The sequence below is a fragment of the Dendropsophus ebraccatus genome, chromosome 3, assembly GCF_027789765.1.
Source record: "Dendropsophus ebraccatus isolate aDenEbr1 chromosome 3, aDenEbr1.pat, whole genome shotgun sequence".
Lineage (NCBI taxonomy): Eukaryota > Metazoa > Chordata > Amphibia > Anura > Hylidae > Dendropsophus > Dendropsophus ebraccatus.
Window position 1 is genome coordinate 182,921,235 of NC_091456.1, and position 19,196 is coordinate 182,940,430.

Here is a 19,196-nt window from a genome sequence, read left to right on the forward strand (position 1 = left end):
TGGAAGACTTGAGTTTTTTTAATAGAAGTAAATTATAAATCTCTGGCAATTTCTGGCAGCAGTTGATTTGAAAGATATTTTTTTGTGAACTACCTCTTTAAACGAGAATTTGTTATCACCTTAATGCTGCCCGAGTCATGAGTCATCAGGTCTGTTCCCACCAGCTTTGATTGGTAAAACTCTCCCCGTTTGGGTATAGAAAAAAATCTATGAATCAAGACTGGCAGGGCAGGGAGATGTCACAAGGACCGCCTAGATGACTCATGGTTTAGAGCCGGAAGGGTGGGGCATGGCACTTGGTGAACACTAAAAATAGAATATCTGTGCCATGCTCCGCCCCCTCAAGCTCTGCACTGAACATAGGAGATAAGTTTGCACAGATCGCTCAAAGTAATTTCATACATTTTTATTCTGAGAAAAAAATGTTGATTGTATTTGTAAAATTTTTGATCATTCTAATAATATTTTATAATCTCCAGGATTGGTTTTAAGGACATGTCCACTATAGGTTCTTAAAGGGTTATTCTTGTATTAGCTATAGATAAGATGACCCCACAGTTCACTGATACAGACCACTCCTCAGGGTCGGTCTTCCATGCTAAAAAAGACCTTTGCAAAAAGAAAAAAAATTGGAAATGATGAGGGGTTGAGGGTGGGAGGGATTTGGTGTTTGGACGTTTTTGATGTTTTTTAACTGGTGTGCCGTGGTGATGTGGTGATGTGGCGTAATTCTATACTGCAGTGATGTGCCGTGCTGTGTAGTCACAGTGGACTGTGTTTCCATCTCTGTGATTTGAAGGCCATCCTTATTGCAGCACCGGTAGATTAAAATATTTAACTATTTTTGAGCATTTATACTGACGAGCATGCTTACGTCCGCTCGCTCAGCATTTGAATACCAGTGGCTGACAAAGTTGGACACAGCCCTGGAAAACATGGATACAGCCATAGGCCATAGGCTGTGTCCATGTCTTCCCAGACTACTTAGGGCTGCAGCCAATCTTCAGCCACCGGTATTCAAATTCCAAGTGAGCGGACTGACAATTGAGTGATTTTAAATTTTACTTCACCAGCAGAGAATTTATCAAAATTTTTAGACAAAAAGTGAAAATTGAAGGAATGGGCATCACCAGAAGAGAATAGAGAAAATAGTCTAGGTTTAAGCTTTTCTTTTCTTTTTTTTAATAACACTGACCACATCAATGGGTAATTTTTTTTACTATCCATATTACCTCTATATTTTAGCAGTTCTATTATTACTACAAGTAAATTGCTAAATAATCTTGATTTTTGAAATTTATGAACATCTGGCATCAGTGCCCATAGACCACTGTCTCGCAAACACTTTAGTCAAAAACCGGCCAAACCTAGTGACTTTGGTGTGTTTGGCTGTATAAAGTGTATGGCGATCTCCTCACTCCAGATGACGTCAGGGGAGAGAAGAATCAAGGATCTTGTTTTTAGAAAGATGAGCTACCACCTGAGCTCTCTAGCAGCGGCTTAGGGTACTATTACACGGAACGGTAATCGGCCGAATCGATTATCGCTTCGTGTGATAAATACAACGATCAGCCAATGACAACGATTATCGGCTGATCGTTGATATAGGTTAGAACCTATATTTGTTGGGCGCCAACCGCGCACCGCTACGTGTAATAGAGGTGCGTGGCCAGCGACTGACGATATACATTACCTATCCACGCTCCAGGGCTGCTCCTGCAGTCCGCTTCTCCCCGAGTCCTGCACGCTCTGGCTTCAGAGCGGCTTGTCAGCTGACAGGCCGCTCAGCCAATCACAGGTCGCGGCGGTCCCGGCCTGTGATTGGCTGAGCGGCCTGTCAGCCGACAGGCTGCTCTGAAGCTAGAGCGCGTGGGACCCGGGGAGAAGCGGACCGCAGGAGCAGCCCTGGAGCGTGGATAGGTAAAGTATATCGTTTAAGCAATGGCTGCAAAGACATCGGTAACAATGTCCTTGCAGCCCTTGTTAAACGAATATCGGGCCATGTAATAGGCCCAATAAACGAGCGCCGATCTAGCAGATCGGCGCTCATTTACAGGTATTATCGGGCCCCCATCGGCCCGTGTAATACCACCCTTACCTCTCCTCCCTCCATTAAGATTACATGGTCATTCATGCACTCTACACCGACAGATGATGTTGGTAGAGAGAAAGGTTGGACATGAAGGATTTTTACTGCCTGATCCCTTTGTCTACAGAGGGAAAAGTCAGTGCCACCACTGTCTGATTGTGACTTACTCTTACCTCCCCATAGAGAACACGAGAACGTTCGTCCATGCCAAACATTTATGTGTATGGGGAGGATGGGAGAGTAAACCGTTGGCCAAACAATTTCTTGTCCAACAGTTATTAAAATGGCATAGGCACCTTTAAGATCCCCATACACTATATACTTTGGTAGAATCTAGAGATGAGCGAACCGGGTTCGGGTTCAAGGCCATCCGAACCCGAACGTTCGGCATTTGATTAGCTGGGGCTGCTGAACTTGGATAAAGCTCTAAGGTTGTCTGGAAAATATGGATACAGCCAATGACTATATCCATGTTTTCCACATAGCCTTAGGGCTTTATCCAAGTTCAGCAGCCACCGCTAATCAAATGCTAAACGTTCGAGTTCGGGTGGACTCGAGCATGCTCCAGGTTCGTTCATCTCTAGTAGAATCCCAAGACTCCAGATAAGGGGTAGGCTTGATTGAACAGTGGAAAAAGCTAGGTTTGATCAAGCTCGAACCTAGCCGGACCTCCCGCATTTGATTCCTGATGCCTTTTCGGTCCATGTGGAAGGAGGAGACATCCTGGGGACCGCCTGGAATTCCGGGATTCAGCCTAGGTAATAGGCTGTATCCCAGAATTCCAGGAGGTCCCTGGAATGTCTCCTCCTTCAGCACGGACAGTGAAGGCCTCAGCAATCAAATGTAAAAGGTCTGGCTAGGTTTGAGTTTGATCAAACCTAGCTTTTTCCGCTGTTCAATCAAGCCTAATAAGGGGTGGGCATGATGGAAGAGTTCTTGGATAGATACCCTTCCCCTTGTCCACCAATCGATTAGCATCCTCTCTTAAACTTAATCTATACATTCATACCTAATTCTATTATCATAGATTGTAGAAACATTCGAAACATCTTCCGAGATTGACTTTCATCCAAATAATCTCGCAAAAATTTCAGAAATTGATATGTTTTTTTTTTTCCAAAGTCATTTTGTGAAGAAAAAGCCTGCAGACCAATTCCTAAACTGTGACATTGGCCATAGATGGACACTGATAGTTGGTTAAGACTTCTAATAGGTCCAATCCACGGGCCCGAAACATAAACACTATAAGGATAGAATGAGGTTAATTGCCTACATTTTTGGAAGATGTCTGTAGCCGAATAACTTTCCCTTCCATTAAAGGCTCTCATTGTCTCTTTCATCCACCAATTAATTACCATATAGCCTTCAAATTGGGCCATACATTTAGACCATGTATGGCCAACACTCTTCCCAATGATAAACTGCCATGCTACTTTTCTTCAGGACTAATAACGCAATTAGTAGTTCTTACATTTGAATAAAGAGAAGTAGCACTATAACTCTTGCTCACAGCTTGTATTGTTCAGCACAGCCTGAAATGAGGCGAGCCGAATGACAAATAGACCCCAACAAATGCCAATACTTTCCTCATTTGTTTTTAATAAGGCTGGCACCGTCTCTGGCATCTGAGCCAGTGATACATAGCCCACCGTTCCCTTTGTGAAAGTGCATTGGATCCCGGTTTGCAGGTTGCATAAAATTTTGAAAGACAAGTAGGAGGAACAGGGAAAAAAAAGCTTACCATGGCCCGGAACTAAGAGAACGGGGCCAAGAAAGGAGAAGAGGGCAGCAAACGTTGCAGGTCACTGTTGTTATCTGCAGCCGGATGATTAATCTTAGGCTCTGATCCCACCCCAAAAAATGCAGAAAACAGTCAATGCAATTAGCCACGAGGGAAGACTCTCACAAAACATGTTAGGCGTACAGGCAATTTCTCATTTGCAAACCATAATTAATTTGATGTTTAGATTAATTTCTTATGTTCTCCCAAAGGTGCAATGAAGGCATTTTTCCGTTACAATGAAGTTGATGGCTTATTGGGAAAATAAATCTAAATGACAGTTATGCTACTGACTTTAACCAAGACTTTAGCACTGGCCAAACACACTCCAAACATCAACTAAAAAGTAGATAAAATTAATATCACGTTGAGTAACCCTTTGCTGGTAGTCCCACCATGTCATTCAGCAGAGGGAGCTGTTGTGTTGCAGTCATTTTCATGGCTGCATGGGCTGACCATTTAGAAAATTTTAATAATCAATTTGAATATTATATATATATATATTTTTTTTTTTTTTTTTTTTTTTTAATTTTTAAATATTCCAAAAAAATATTTAAAGGGGTCATCCTAAGATTTAAAGGGAAACTATCAGCAGGTTGGACAAATCTAATCTGCTGATTTGTCCCTATAGCACAGGAGACACTAAGGAGGAAGGTATGTCTTTACCCTCCTCCTCAGCACCGTTCCATTGCAGTCCATTGCACCTAACGGTGCCCCAGTGCTCCTAACGGTCTCACCGGACCATGGGGCACAAGACTAACTGCACCAGAACAGTAACGAGGAAGAAGGTAAGAGACATACCTTCTTCCTCTGCATCTCCTGTGCAATAAAGAAAACTCTATGAAAGATCAACACATAACTCACAATACCATTGGTGTCCAATGGTGTCCAACCACCATGAGAAAGTGAGGTCTATTCTAGAAGTATTGAATTGGTCATCGCTACCTCTTTCACTACACACTAAAAAATGTTTACTTGGACTCCCTAGGGCTGCTTCCAACTTCTTGAGCCACTGGTATTCAAATGCAGAACAATTGGGCTCTAGCATGCTCGAGCTGCACTCAACTAGTGTTCACAAAGTATTTGGTTATTTGGCTGGGTTCCAAAAAGTTCTGCAATGTTTGAGCAAGACTTAGGCTTATTGCACTATGTGCCCCCATAGTGCCGCTCTCGGGTCACACGACAGTTACCAGTGTATGCCAGTGTACGTCACGGCCCCGGCTCCTCCAGCTGCAATGTCACAGACTGGTTGGTGGATTGCCCACTCAGCCAGTCAATGAATACAGCAGTGTTCCACCCTAGTCACTGATTGGCTGATCCATCAGCCGGATACGTGATGTTGCAGCTGAAGAAGCTGCAGGAGGCTGTCGGCTGGCGGATATCACTAAGAAAGCACTATGGAGGCAGAGATTGATAGCCTTCCAGAGGTTCCAGAAAACCCCTTTAGTTAGAAATTCTTATTTCAGAACCAAATTTCCCATACACTTTATATTAAAATCAGCCAGGTTTGGCCATCAGTATTAGGTGTATGGGCACCTAATGAGTATGGTCTTATGGATATTAAATTTCCAACCTGTTTGTTCTGAAAGATACACTGGCTCCAGAACATTCTGGCAACTGCCTACTACTCCCCGTAGGGAACACATGAGTGCTCAGCCATGCCAAACGTACATGTGTAAAGGTCCTCATACACATTATACTTCTGATGGCCGAACCTACCACTTGGGTGATGTTGTTAGTGGAGATAGGGTTTTGTTCTTGGAGAGAGAAAGCCAGCACCATAGCTATCTAGCTGTGGCTTACCCCTGCCCTCCCCATAGAGAACACAGGAACATGACATCATCCCCACCAAGTGGAAGGGACCTCTTCGGCCCCTTACTAAGCATTTCTGTTTATTGCAGTATGAATGCTTCAAAATACACCTTAGCAAAGCAAACAGATGTATTGGCACTGTGAATACTGAGAAATTCACTAATTTCTCAGGGTAGTGAATAAGAGGAATCATTGACTCCAGTAACATTGGAGAAAGTATGCAGGTGTCTCCTTTGTTCATCCCATTGAAGGAGAAATCAGGCAGAAACCCTTGGCTGAACGATCCGGCGCAGGTTAGAAAGCCAAGAACTACTTCATGTGGAAAGTTTACATTCCACTGTGCCAAATGGTAGAAAGTAAAAATTCCTTCAAAACCTGCAAAAATAAATGAACAATGAACAATATATTAACTCTAAACGTGATGTAAAATAATATCCCTCCAAAATCTAGATATTGAGGGGGCCATTTTATCTTTGTTTTTAAAGGAGAGGTCTGGGCAGGGTGATTTTTTTTCGAAAAAGAACCAGAGAGGCTGAAAGAAATGGCATGTTCTCTTCTCCCCGGCTCCAGAGCTGATGCCACATACTGCCGCTCAGGTCCCCTGGGTCCTTGGACGCTTTTTGTCTGAGTTGGGGCCCGGGTTGTGACATGTCAGGCCCACTCAGCCAGTCAGCAGCCGAGACGAGACCCTGTTACGGCCAAAACTTTACAGGCTACCCTACCCAAAGTCAGCCATTACAGCTCCCCAATCATAGCCTTTTCCTTTATCCCAATCTCAATGCAGAACCGATAGAAGAGGCAAATGGAAATTTCTCACTTCCTAAAATGTATATGTCCCAGGGAATGCTGCATACTGTTAGTTGATGATGTAGCAGAAGGAGGAGGTTAATCTATCTTCCAGCAACAGACTCTTTTTTTTTACCTATTTTAGAAGCCAGAGCCATCGGTAGGCTTCATTTACCTGGCACAAAGGTTATGTTTGCTGCCTTCGTTTCCATGGCCAGAATTTGTGGCACACATTCGTCTAAGCAGTTTTACCAAAGATTCCATCCATTTTGTGGTTGGAGCCTGAAGTTTTATAAAACAAGCTTAGGCAATATGGACGTTTTGAATCCCCTCTATGTGAAGAACCACTCTGCTTCCGCTTTGATTGATTTAAGCCGCCGGAAAATTACATGGACCGCCAAAGCTGTTTTTTCTGACGAGGCAACCCCTTGTAGGAGCTAAGGATCCCAAAAACACTAAACAGAATTAAACTATAGATTGAGCCATGAAAGCCCATTAATGATCCATTGGCCAGTTCGGTACATTTTGTACAGTATATCATGACTTCTTTTCAAATTGTATATTATTGTTAATGGTGATGGCTGTATATGGTAAATCCATCTCTATGACTCTTTCTTGAGTTGAAGACTTTAGAGATTCACAGGAAAATAGTTATCTATTGCATCTGTTTCATAATCATTTTAATTTACTGAGGCTGGAAATCCGTAATCTAGAGTAGAAGAGTAGAATTATGCCACAATCTCCATAGAAAACATTGGCCCAGATGTACAAATGTGTCTTTACCAGAATTGTGTCCAAAAAGTTGTGCACAGTCACTATCCTACCCGGTCTAAAATGGGCATGGTATTGGTTTAAAAATGGGTGTGACCTAATGTACCAAATACTGATTGAATTTGCCAAACGTTTGAGTTCATCTGCATTTGACCATGCAGCCTGGAGATGTTGGAAGCAACCCTAGGGCTCCCAGGAAAATATGGATAAAGCCTATGGCCTATGGCGGTATTAATGTTTTCCAGGACTCCCTAGGGCTGCATACAACTTCTCCAGGCTGTAGGAGTCAAATGCCGAGCTCTCAGGCTCAGATGAACCCAAAGGTTCAGCAAGTTTGCTCATCACTAGTGTTGTACTGTTGCCAAAAAAATGGGGCAAAATCTGGCTCAAAACTCTTGGGTACGTTAAGAAATCCAAGACTGTCTACTCTAAATTTGCATATAGAAAGTTTTAGTACATCTGAGCCATTGTCTACTGTTCAGTAGCTCATCCTATATAACGTTAACCTGTATTTTTTTACTGATTGTAAATTACCGGAAGCCTTCTGAGTTATCTTAATCATGGGTGCTGCTTTTTAGGATATGCAATGTTTTGTACTTTATCCATCTCTCATCTATCTATACTCCTCCCCATGATCATATTTAATGGTATCGCTCTATGTGTATTGTCCCCGGTAGCCTTCGGCTTGTTAAGCCCCCACATTGCTTCATGTTTCGACAGGTTTTGTGAGTTTTGACAATCCTGCCAGTGCCCAGGCTGCCATACAGGCTATGAATGGCTTTCAAATTGGCATGAAGAGGCTTAAAGTGCAACTGAAGAGGCCGAAAGATGCCAACCGCCCTTACTGAGACATTTCAGGAGCTGCGGGAAACAAGGACTAGCACAGGTAGGTTACGTTCATCAATCGTACTGTAAAAAGAGGAAACATTTCAATATGATTTTTCATTGTGTATTGAGTATTATTTTTGACTATAGTTGCAATGGACAGCCCGAAGTCAATGTAATCTATCTAAAAAACAAAAAGCAAACCTACCTATTATGTTGGCTGTTTTTTTTGGCATGAGTTTTAGTCTAAAAGTTTTTCTTTATAGTTATATGTTTGGCACCACAGGTTGAGATAGTACATGGCAAGGCTTTACTCCTACCAAGTTGTTCTGTACAGTACCGATCCAGCTCATAGGTCAAACAGCTGAATCATGTCAAACAATGGAATAGATTGTCTGACGATAAAGGGTTTTTCAAGGCTAATATGATTGAATGCCTATTCTCCTCCACTTCATTGGGAGCCACCACTACAGTGTGTAGTGTCAAACGGCAAATCCCTCTGTTTTTGGCAGGACTGGCTGACCAATGTGTGAGGGTCTCCCAATGGGTGGGGGAGAAGGCTCAGGTATGTTGAGTTTTGACTGCCTAACCCTTCCCTCTCCATTCAAAACATTTGAGTGGGGCTATGTGTTGTTCTGTATAAAGGGATCAAGAGTAATAGCTGTCCTACCTAGAGTTGACTGATGGGTGACCAGAAAAGAAATTGGCAGTGTTTACCATTTTCATAGGATAATCTCTAGGCCCTGACTGTCTATGGTGCCTTTGGCCACTACACCATCTTTTGTGAAAAAAGACCCTTTATCCATTTCCATTGATTATGTTTGGTTTTAATCAAAAAAACGGTAATGGCCAAATGTGTATGGTTATGTCCGTGTAATGACTTGCCGATCTGTTTGGGTTCGGCAACATTCTCCAAACCTGAATGCTCAGCATTTGACTCCCGGTGTCTGGAGAAGTAGGGTGCCGCCCTAGGGAGTCCTGGAAAACATGGATACGGTCATAGTACTCCATAGGGTGGCATACAACCTCTCCATTCACCGGGAGTCAAATGCTGAGCGTTCGAGTTTGGAGAACTTTGCTGAACAATCGGTTAATCGGTTGATCAACAATCAACTTCCTTCTATTTAATGTCTATGACTACTCCAAAGAGTACCTCTCCCCACTTCTAACTGGTCTGTTTTAACAAATACATGCAATGCCCATGACATAACAATCTGTATCTCCTATTTTTATGACTCTTGTTATTCTTACTAGAAATGTATGTATTAACCAAGTGCGTATTACCAACGGGCGTTTTGATATTATCCAATCAGAAACGATGATGTAAAATGTAGAAGGTTTTACAAGTCACAAAGGGGCACGTTTATCAATGTGCACCTCTGGGTAGGTCATGGAAAAGGGGCAGATTTTACTCTTTTTCATGGCATACACTAGGTGTAAGACCCACTTTCCTGGTGGGTGGGCACAGGGGACATGGCAAGTAAGTGTGGCTTCCTCCACACCTAATTTATTATGGAACACTTCACTTACAGAAAGTTGGCACTAACTGGACTTCGTACTTGCAAAAATAGAATTTATTCCATATAGAATTGGGTCAAGGGGAAGGGCTAGAGGAAGTGCACTGATAATGCGCGCGAAACAGCTTTAGCTACTCTTGTCAGCATCCTTGACCTCATTCTTCATGGTATAAAGCCTATTTTTGCAAGTACAAACTCCGATGAGTGCCAGCGGTGACTTGCCGGGTTCACAGCAATGGGATACTGTAGTGACATCCTGTAGAAATCTACACCTAGTACGCCAGTCTGAATAAATCTCCCCCATAGTTATTATAAAGAGTGGATGCATAAACAAAACATGCTCCATCTTTTTCCGTTCTTTGGATTCACCGGGTGATGGTGGTGATGGTGGATTCTCATAGTTGGCCTTCTGAACTTCTGGTACGAAAGGCCTTTGCTCTATTTTGTCACACAATAATTGATGGCACCATCATTTTGACTCTGATCTCCATATAATAGTACCAGGAACAGAAAACGAGATATTTTGATGACCACAAATCAGGTCAGAATGACCTTAGAGGAAGAAGTCATCCCATTCATTCAACTCTTCATTGTGTTTGTTGTTTATCGGCCTTCTGGCTGTTTGGGATTGAAGGGGGGGGGGGGGGTCATTAACTTACAGATTTGCCTGCTAAGCTTTTCCTTTAGAAAACAAAATGCAAGGAGGCTGTTTTGGTGACAGTGCATTTCTCTTCCTTTAAATGACACTTTAAATAACGTTAAAGACTGATGGACCTCACGGTCTCAGGAAATTCACATTGCTGCTTTAAGACAGCGCCGGGAAAAGCTAACGCCTTGAAAAAGACATATGGAGAAATAAAGGAAGACAATTAAGAAATCCACCATCTAAATCACAGCTGACATGATAGATTCTTTAAATATAACTGTGTTTGAGTTCGAGTCAGCATTGTGTGCAGTTTGGAGAAGATGGATGAGTGAATCTGGGCTGCTAATTTGAGCCTAAGTGATGAACACAAGTTCTCCTTCTATGGCATTATCTCCGGTTGGTTTCTTAACCCATTCACTGTATAGAAAGCTTCATATATATATATATATATATATATATATATATATATATATATATATATGCGCCAGGGCTTATATTTTACCATTATTAAATTTATAATATTTCCTCAATAAATAATAATAAATGATTGTGCTTTAAGTTTAACATTTCAACATTTTAAATTAATAATAAAATTATAAAAAAAAAAATATATATATATATATATATAATATAATTTTTAGGGAAACAGGGTATGGAGCTGTGCGCATTTAAAGTATTTTGGAGACGCCTTAGTAGAGATGATCGAACATCGGAAAATCTTAGGTTCCATCAAACTAGAACCTTGTCGAACCTTCCGCATTTGATTCCCGATGCCTTCACAGAAGGCCTTTCTCGATCTGTGGCGGCCGCATCAGCACCATGGGGATCAGAAGTGTCCCTAACGGATGCCCCAGTGCTCCTAGTGGTTTCATCGGACTGTTGAGCAAACTACTAACTGCACCGGAACAGCACAGAGGAGGAAGGTAAGACACATACCTTCCTCCTCGGCGTCTCTTGTGCAGTAGGGACATATCAGCAGGTTAGATTTAACTAACCCGCTGATAGTTCCCTTTTAAGCTCCATTCTCTGAACTGTCGTACAGTCCAACCTGTAGTCACCATGGTATAGAGCAGGAGGAGCTGAGAAGAAGGATATATAGTTGTACAGAAAAAGTTCCAGGATAATGCATCATGTAAATCTTAGTCAAGTGGGTGGGCCAACTCAGTGATTGACAGCTCTAACTGAGAAGGACCACCTACTTGACTACAGAATGAGCACAGGTTTCCATGAATGAGTGACAAATTGTCCTGGAACTTTTTGTAAAAAACTAGATATCAAATTGCTCAGCTCCTCCGGCTCTATAACATGGTATCTGCAGATTGGACTGCATTTTCACTATGATAGGTTCCCTTTAATATTGTTATCATCAGCTATTACTGTATAACTGTACACTACTTATATAAAGCTTCCATCTGGCAGTTCTGGAGTCCTCTTGCTGACTGCAGCAGATTTTCCTTTAGCATTCCCTGCTTTTAGCTCTATCAATCTCACCCTCTAAACCCACAGGGCTCTCTAGGCCGACCTCAGAGAAATGGTATCCGCAATGAGTGTGGTGGGGATTTGGAGATTATTTTTTAAATTTTTATATTGTTTGCAATATAAACAATATAAAATAAAGTTGCATAGAGATAGACATAAACATATAGATATAAGTTAGATATGAACTAGATAAGATAGATAGATAGATAGATGGATAGATAATAGATAGGAGATAGATGATAGATAGATAGATAGATAGATAGATAGATAGATAGATAGATAGGAGATAGATAGATAGATAGATAGATAGATAGATAGATAGATAGATAGATAGATAGGAGATAGATATTCTATTACAGGGGTCCTCAACTGGCGGACCGCAGTCCGAACGTGGACCGCGGAGGCCAGCTGTCCGGACCCTGGCTGCAGCTCCCCTTTGCACAGTAACTATGAGCGCTCGTTACCAGCACTCATAGTTACCATGCAGCAGCAGCACTGACAGAGAGGGAGCTATTTGCTCCCTTCCTGTCAGTCACTCTTGTGGCCGCAGCAGTCACAAGAGGCCGCACTCTCTCTCTGACGTCGGCGCTCGAGTGATGACGCTGAAGTGCCGGCGCAAGGACAAGGGGAGAGGGGCCTCTTGTGACCGCTGCAGTGCGGCCACAAGGGTGAAGAGGAGACGCCCGGACCCAGGTGAGTATAAGTGTTTGTTTTTTTGTTATATGCTATATGGGAGGGGGAGCACAAGGGAGCTATATACTACTGGGGAGCACACAGCAGAGGTCTTTATAAATGGGGGAAGCACACAGGGAGTCTCTATACAAAGGGGGGGAGCACACAGGGGGTCTCTATACAAACTGGGGGAGCACGCAGGGGGTCTCTCTACAAACGGGGTAAGCGCACAGGGAGTCTCTATACAAACTGGGGGAGGACACAGGGGGTCTCTATACAAACGGGGGAGCACAAAGCGGGTGGCTATATACTACTGGGGTAGTGCACATGGGAGCAATATACTACTGGGGGAGCCACAGGGGGGGCTATATAGTACTGGGGGAGTGCACAGGGGGGCTATATACTACATGGGGAATGCACAGGGGGGCTATATACTACTGGGGGAGTGCACAGAGGGGCTATATACTACTGAGGGAGCAAACAGGGGGGCTATATACTACTGGGGGAGACCACAGTGGGACTATATAAGGGCTGCTGATAGAGAAAAAATGCCAGTTTTCCCACTAATAAGCATCAATTCTGTATGTAAATAGTTCAACGATATTTGTGAAACGTTAACAAAACACGTTTACTAATGATGTTCAGCTCGGACCCTCACCTGACCTGGAGATAGATAGATAGATAGATAGATAGATAGATAGATAGATAGATAGGAGATAGATAGGAGATAGATAGATAGATAGATAGATAGATAGATAGATAGATAGATAGATAGATAGATAGAAGATAGATAGATAGATAGATAGATAGGAGATAGATAGATAGATAGATAGATAGATAGATAGATAGAAGATAGATAGATAGATAGATAGATAGGAGATAGATAGATAGATAGATAGATAGATAGATAGATAGATAGATAGAAGATAGATAGATAGATAGATAGATAGATAGATAGGAGATAGATAGGAGATAGCTAGATAGATAGATAGATAGATAGATAGATAGATAGATAGATAGATAGATAGATAGGAGATAGATAGATAGATTCTAAGCAAGTTTTGAGAGGAGGAGCCGGTCTCCTGGTAGTGTGAACAGAACAATTTTTTTTTCTTTATGTTTTTCTATTAATGTTTAACCATGGAACTATATTTCATCTTAAGAAAACAGAAACTAAAAGATTTACTATAAGAACTTATATCCGAGAAAATAAAACTCCCAGCTGGAGCGCCGTCTCCGGTTGCTGTAACCTCCAGAAATCTAGCGAGCTGTCTGCTCCTGTTGATTCTGTGATATAAATGTGTGGAGTCTTCTGCCCATAGTGAAATGACAAAGTACACAGAGCAGTGTGAGAACTCCGTACATTAGAATAAAGAATAGAGAATTCAGAGCCGAATCATGTACAAAAAAAACTTAATAGTCCTTGAAATTGGGACTATCCATTTTTTTACAAGATAAATACATTTCACGTCGAAATTATTTTTGTTCTGTCATGCATTGTGGTATACTGTGATCTCTGCTTTCAATAAATTACATTTTGCCTACAGTAAAAGCGCAGAACAGTTTATTACTTCATTTAAATATGTTTATGTTGTTCATTCTTTACGTCTCTGCAAAAAAATAACAAAGCCTTAAAGGAGAACTCCACGTGAATCCCCATTAACTTTTTATGAATGGAGCAAATATGTGAAATATCAACTTTCTCCACCAATTTATAATTTTAATAACAATTCTGTGTGTCCCCATGACAACACCTCTTGTTCCTGGCCTAGTATTTTGTGGGTTTTGGATCTTACTGTAACCAATTACAGTCCAGTTTTTAGAGAGGGCACGGAGCGGGCATAGCCTACTGTAGGTCCGACATGACCGGGGGCTTGACAGGGTTAATAGGTAAAGGAAGGGTAGATGGAAAAGTAAGAAGGGTCTAAGACAGGTTAGTGAAGGGCAGGGGTAAGTGTGTGTAGGGATTGGTTAGAGTCACCAAGAGGTGGATCAAGTGTCCATAAGGGGGAGGGGGGGGGGTAGGTGAAGCAGGACATGGCTAGCATCTAGTAGTTAGAAGAAAATACAGAAGTCCCGCACAAGGCTCCTGGCGGCAGGGCAGGGCCCATAGGCACATGGTCAGCAGGCTCTGTGATGTTGCTTTTGCCCATACAATCTGGCAACACTAGGCCACAACTGAAGACTGAACCCATTAGTCCCACCCCGCTATATATATATATATATATATATATATATATATATATATATATATAGCAAACAGGAGGGGATCTGATTGGGCAATAAGCAAAGAATAACCCTCTAGGATATGGTACAGCTCCTGAGGTAACTAGCTCAGGGATTGGTTACTAGAAATCAGAAGACAGTGGCAGGAAATACATAATTAATAATAGAGACATCAGTTAACACATATACACGTTTAGCTATCAGCCATGCAGGAGAACAGTGACATCTAGTGGTGGGAGTTGCTCACTACAGACCTCAGTCTGAGAAGGTATACACACATATGGTACCGACTTATACCTGTTTAGAAAAGACAGTGAACCCCTCTCTGGGACACTGCACTTTGTCAGCCTGGGGTAGGGAGGTCTTATAGGCCACTTCACAGTCTGGTCTGGAAAGATGGGGCCCATAAAATGAGGTACCCCCTCATTCGGAGTGCAGAATTTGGTTGTTCCCAGTGGGATAGGTCCCGAGGAACGGTAGTGTTGCAGTTCCATATGATGGGCTGTCATCTCCTGAGTCGGCATGACTGAGGGATAAGTTGGGTTCGGTACTGCTGGATGGCGCCCCACCAGATCTTAGATGCTAGCGGCAGCTGCCATGTATGCAAATTTTACATACTAGTGAAGTTTTCATATTTGAGCAGAGTTTCCTTTAAGTTATGACTTCTCTGTTAGGAATGCACATATTGTGAAATGGAAGACGCTGGCAGGCAGCTACTCCCCGCTGTTCATTAAGTCTCAATGTTATCATTCCATTGACGGAGCAGCAGCCAGAAGATGTCTCTAATGTATTTTGTCGCCACCCATGGACGTGTTCCGGTAAATTTTTACAATGGGTCTAAGTAAACAAAAGTGAAATGAGCTTTGTGCGCGCTCATTATTCCTTCCCCAGGATGGCAGCAGTTACTGCACGGAAGGGAGCGGGGCCCGAGCAGTGTCACTGACTGCAAATGATAACTCTGCCATATCTCTATATCCTGCTCTGAGCACGAGATTGTTTTTTAATGAGCGCAAACGGCCTCCCTGTCACGATTTTGTGCGAGTCGCCGCGGCTCCCCGTTCGGCAGAACGCAGGAGCCTGATCCTCCATCAAAATAATCCAATTTAAAGAAATGATTCATATTAGTAAGTGCATCTGTCTGAGGCCGGAGCAGGGCCCCAGCATTTCTTTAATAAATGATCTTCATTAAACTGTGCTGAAAATATAATCTGGGGAGAGACGAATGGGGACTGCGCAGCAAAGAATAAGCACAAGGAGTTAGCAGTCTGGAGTTGTCATTTGTTCAGCCCCGGCCTTAGTACCGGCCCTTGTTTGCTGAAATTTTAATTTTGTTATGAAGACACCGAATCTATCAGCCGGACCGAGCAGAGTCTTAGCTTTTGGCTGACGTCTTGGAGAGAAATTGCTTACTCAGTGCATGTAACGGCTCGGCTCCTGGAAGGAAGCGCTGTGCGCCCAGTTCTTGGTAATTTCATCATTACAGAGGATTTTATAGCTACTGTTGTATGGAAGCTGTTATGTGCCTCGAAATAGAGGGACGGTATGTTTTTACAGAGCAGAAGACCAGAAGGAGGCAATATTTGAAGAATTAGATTCGGTTTTCGTTATATAGGTGATCTGGAGCATTTTCCTATTTAACCCCTTCTTGCAGGACCGCTTATGCTAAGAGGCGGAATCCTCATTCAGGTCTTTCAGGTGGTTGGTCTTTTGGTCCCGGAGGTTCCTTGTCACTTTGACTTAACTAAAATGACTGTAGGGGCGCTGGCCCTGACCCCCTTCCGCCCTTCCCATGTACCTCTTGGCCCGGGCTGCATCTCCTTGTGAGTGCGTGAAGTGATTTGACCCAATAGTCTTTTTCTTTATTGGCTGTGTGCACCACAACCAGCCAGAGCGGTGTGGCCCTGTCATGTTGGGACCCTTTGATTTTTTCCTCAGGTGGCAGAAAAGCTAGGATCGGCCCTGCCTTGTTGGGCAAGAAAATTCCCAATTTTAGTATTTTAGTTATTTACTCCTCATCTTCCAGGGGCTAATGCACACGTCCGCAGAATTTCTCCCATGCTTGAACGGTGTTCTGCGGACTGGACCTTTGGAGCTCCCGGCATCATGATTGGTTATGATGTCGGGAGCTCCTAAACAGTTTAAAAGTTTGTGCCAGTGTACTGACACAGCCGTGTGGGTATATTACTACACTAGCGCAAACTTTCAAACAGTATCGGAGCTCCTGACATCATAACTAATCATGATGCCGGGAGCTCTGAAGGTCCAATCCGTGCATGGACAGAATTCTGTGGACGTGTGCATTAGTTCTTACCGGTAAACCTTTATTTATTCATTATTAGAGATGAGCGAACCTGGAGCATGCTGGAGTCCATCCGAACCCAAACTTTCGGCATGTGATTAGTGGTGGCTGCTGAAGTTGGATAAAGCCCTAAGGCTATGTGGAAAACATGGATATAGTCATTGGCTGTATCCATGTTTTCCAGACAACCTTAGAGCTTTATCCAAGTTCAGCAGCTCCAGCTAATCAAATGCCGAACATTCGGGTTCGGATCGACTCAAACCCGATTCGCTCGTCTCTATTCATTATTTTTCCATCTACAGAGGTGCTACTTAAGAGTCAGCAGTTTGACAGATTCCCTTTAAATATATGACGAAAACGCACTCCGGATACAGATCAGTTATTCAGTGAATAAATTAAAAAAAAATAAAAATAAAAAAAAATGATTCACAGAAATGTCAGGTTTTAGAAGGGATTTGACTGAACGTCAGAATAAATAAATGGATTAGTATATAAATGTTAGGTGTGACATAAAGAATGAAATAAACACCATCTCAAAAATACGTTTGAGCCGGTCCACGAAGCCCCAACCAAAATGAAATTAGAAAGGGATTACACTTAACTCAGTTTATTAATTATAAATCCCAGTTTTTCTAAAAAAAATTAATATTTAAATAAATATTGACATTTCACATTGATTTGAAGAATACAAATTCCAATCTTAAAGGGGCGATGGAATTTTCAGTAAAAGAGAGCTGAAATCGACAGAAAATGTATGTATTGGGCTGGCGGATGTTATTATTAGCTTGTGAATGGTATTAAGATGAGGACCTTGTTCATATAGGGGCTCGTTCTGTATGGGTGGGTTCACACTGAGGAATCCGGGTGGGTCAACTGCCACGGATTCGGTGTTCGCACGCATCTCCGCCTGTGCCATACATTCCATTCTCTGGTCGGGCAGATTGAACTGACATGTCAATTCTTTGGGTGGACGGTGGAATTCGCCAAACCATAGAATGGAGTCTAGTGGGTTATCCGCCCGGATTCCGTAGTGTGAACCCACACTATTGGAGGTTCAATATGAAGCTGGATGGGCCATTTCACAATGGATCCCAAGAGATTCCATTGACTTTCATGGGGTCCATTGGGTTCCTGTCTGTTGACCATTTATTTACAGGATTTGAGTGGTCAAAAAATACTTGGATTCTGAGTGCCTTGATAACATTCAATTGGATTCTTGAGAAATTAGAATTTTTAACCAAATTAAAGAAGTCCAGCCATTTTTATCTTTGGGCAGCCGGCAGGGGCAGAGAAAAACTTACTACAGAACGCAAACTTACCTCTCCATGTGCCTACACCACTACACCGTCTCCGGGACCCCCTGATGATGTCATTACTAGGGGTTAATATCTTCCCGGCTGATGGATTGCACGCTCAGCCAATTAGTAACTACAGCAGGGTGCCACCCCAGTCACTGATTGGCTGAGTCAATCAACTGGGTTGTGACGTCGGCTGGGAGAAGATTCCGGAGCCAGGCCGGGGTCCCAGAGCGACAATTTGACAGTAGAGAGGCGCAGGGAGAGGTGAGTGAAGCTTGTTTTTTATGTTCTCCCCTGCCCCCACTTATTTTAAAGAAAAAAGTTTCCTTGCCAGACTTCTCCTTTAAAGACACAGTAACTGTGGACACATCTGTATATTCAAAAAACTTGTTCCAACGCTTTATCAATATTAGGTTTTTCTTTTATTAGGTAACTTACCTTATATCTTTGGTATTATTTATGAACAATATTATTAGTACCAGCAAGGTTCCCAATCTCCAGTGTTTGTTTGTTTTTTGTTTTGTTTTGTTTTTTTTACATAAAATTCCATGCTCCTCAAATATGTACGCCCCTAACATGATATTACAACACCAAGAAGGAAAAGTTGTGGAATTATGGAAATAACAGAATTGATAGATATGTTAATGATATGCAAATGATGGAAACAGAGTATTCAAAATATCTCAATTTATTCAGTACTGAGTATGACCGCCACATGCAGACATACATGAATTTATATGTCCTGGCATGATATCAATGAGGTTATTAATGGTTGTCTGCGGAATGTTCTGCCACGCTGAATGCACTTGGGCACACAAATCATCCACTGAGGGGCAGCCCTCTTGTTAACCAATGGCACCCCAGTTTGATTAATGTGAGACAAGTCTAGACTAGAGTTGATCGAACAGCAGAAAAAGCTAGGTTCGATCGAATTCGAACCTAGCCGGACCTTCCCGATTTGATTCCTGATGCCTTCACGGTCTGTGAGGAAGGAGG

General features: G+C 42.5%; 1 protein-coding gene across 12 annotated transcripts in view; it reads left to right on the forward strand.

The window, feature by feature from the left end:
- The window catches only part of CELF4 (CUGBP Elav-like family member 4), a 911,277-nt gene that overhangs the window by 876,463 nt on the left and 15,618 nt on the right, over window positions 1-19,196 (forward strand). For all 12 annotated transcript variants that reach the window (XM_069963253.1, XM_069963252.1, XM_069963255.1 and 9 more), the window contains one exon: window positions 7,959-8,124. In XM_069963253.1, the coding sequence (XP_069819354.1) occupies window positions 7,959-8,086 (128 nt within the window). In that variant the 3' untranslated portion in view covers window positions 8,087-8,124. The remainder of the gene's footprint in view (window positions 1-7,958; window positions 8,125-19,196) is intronic.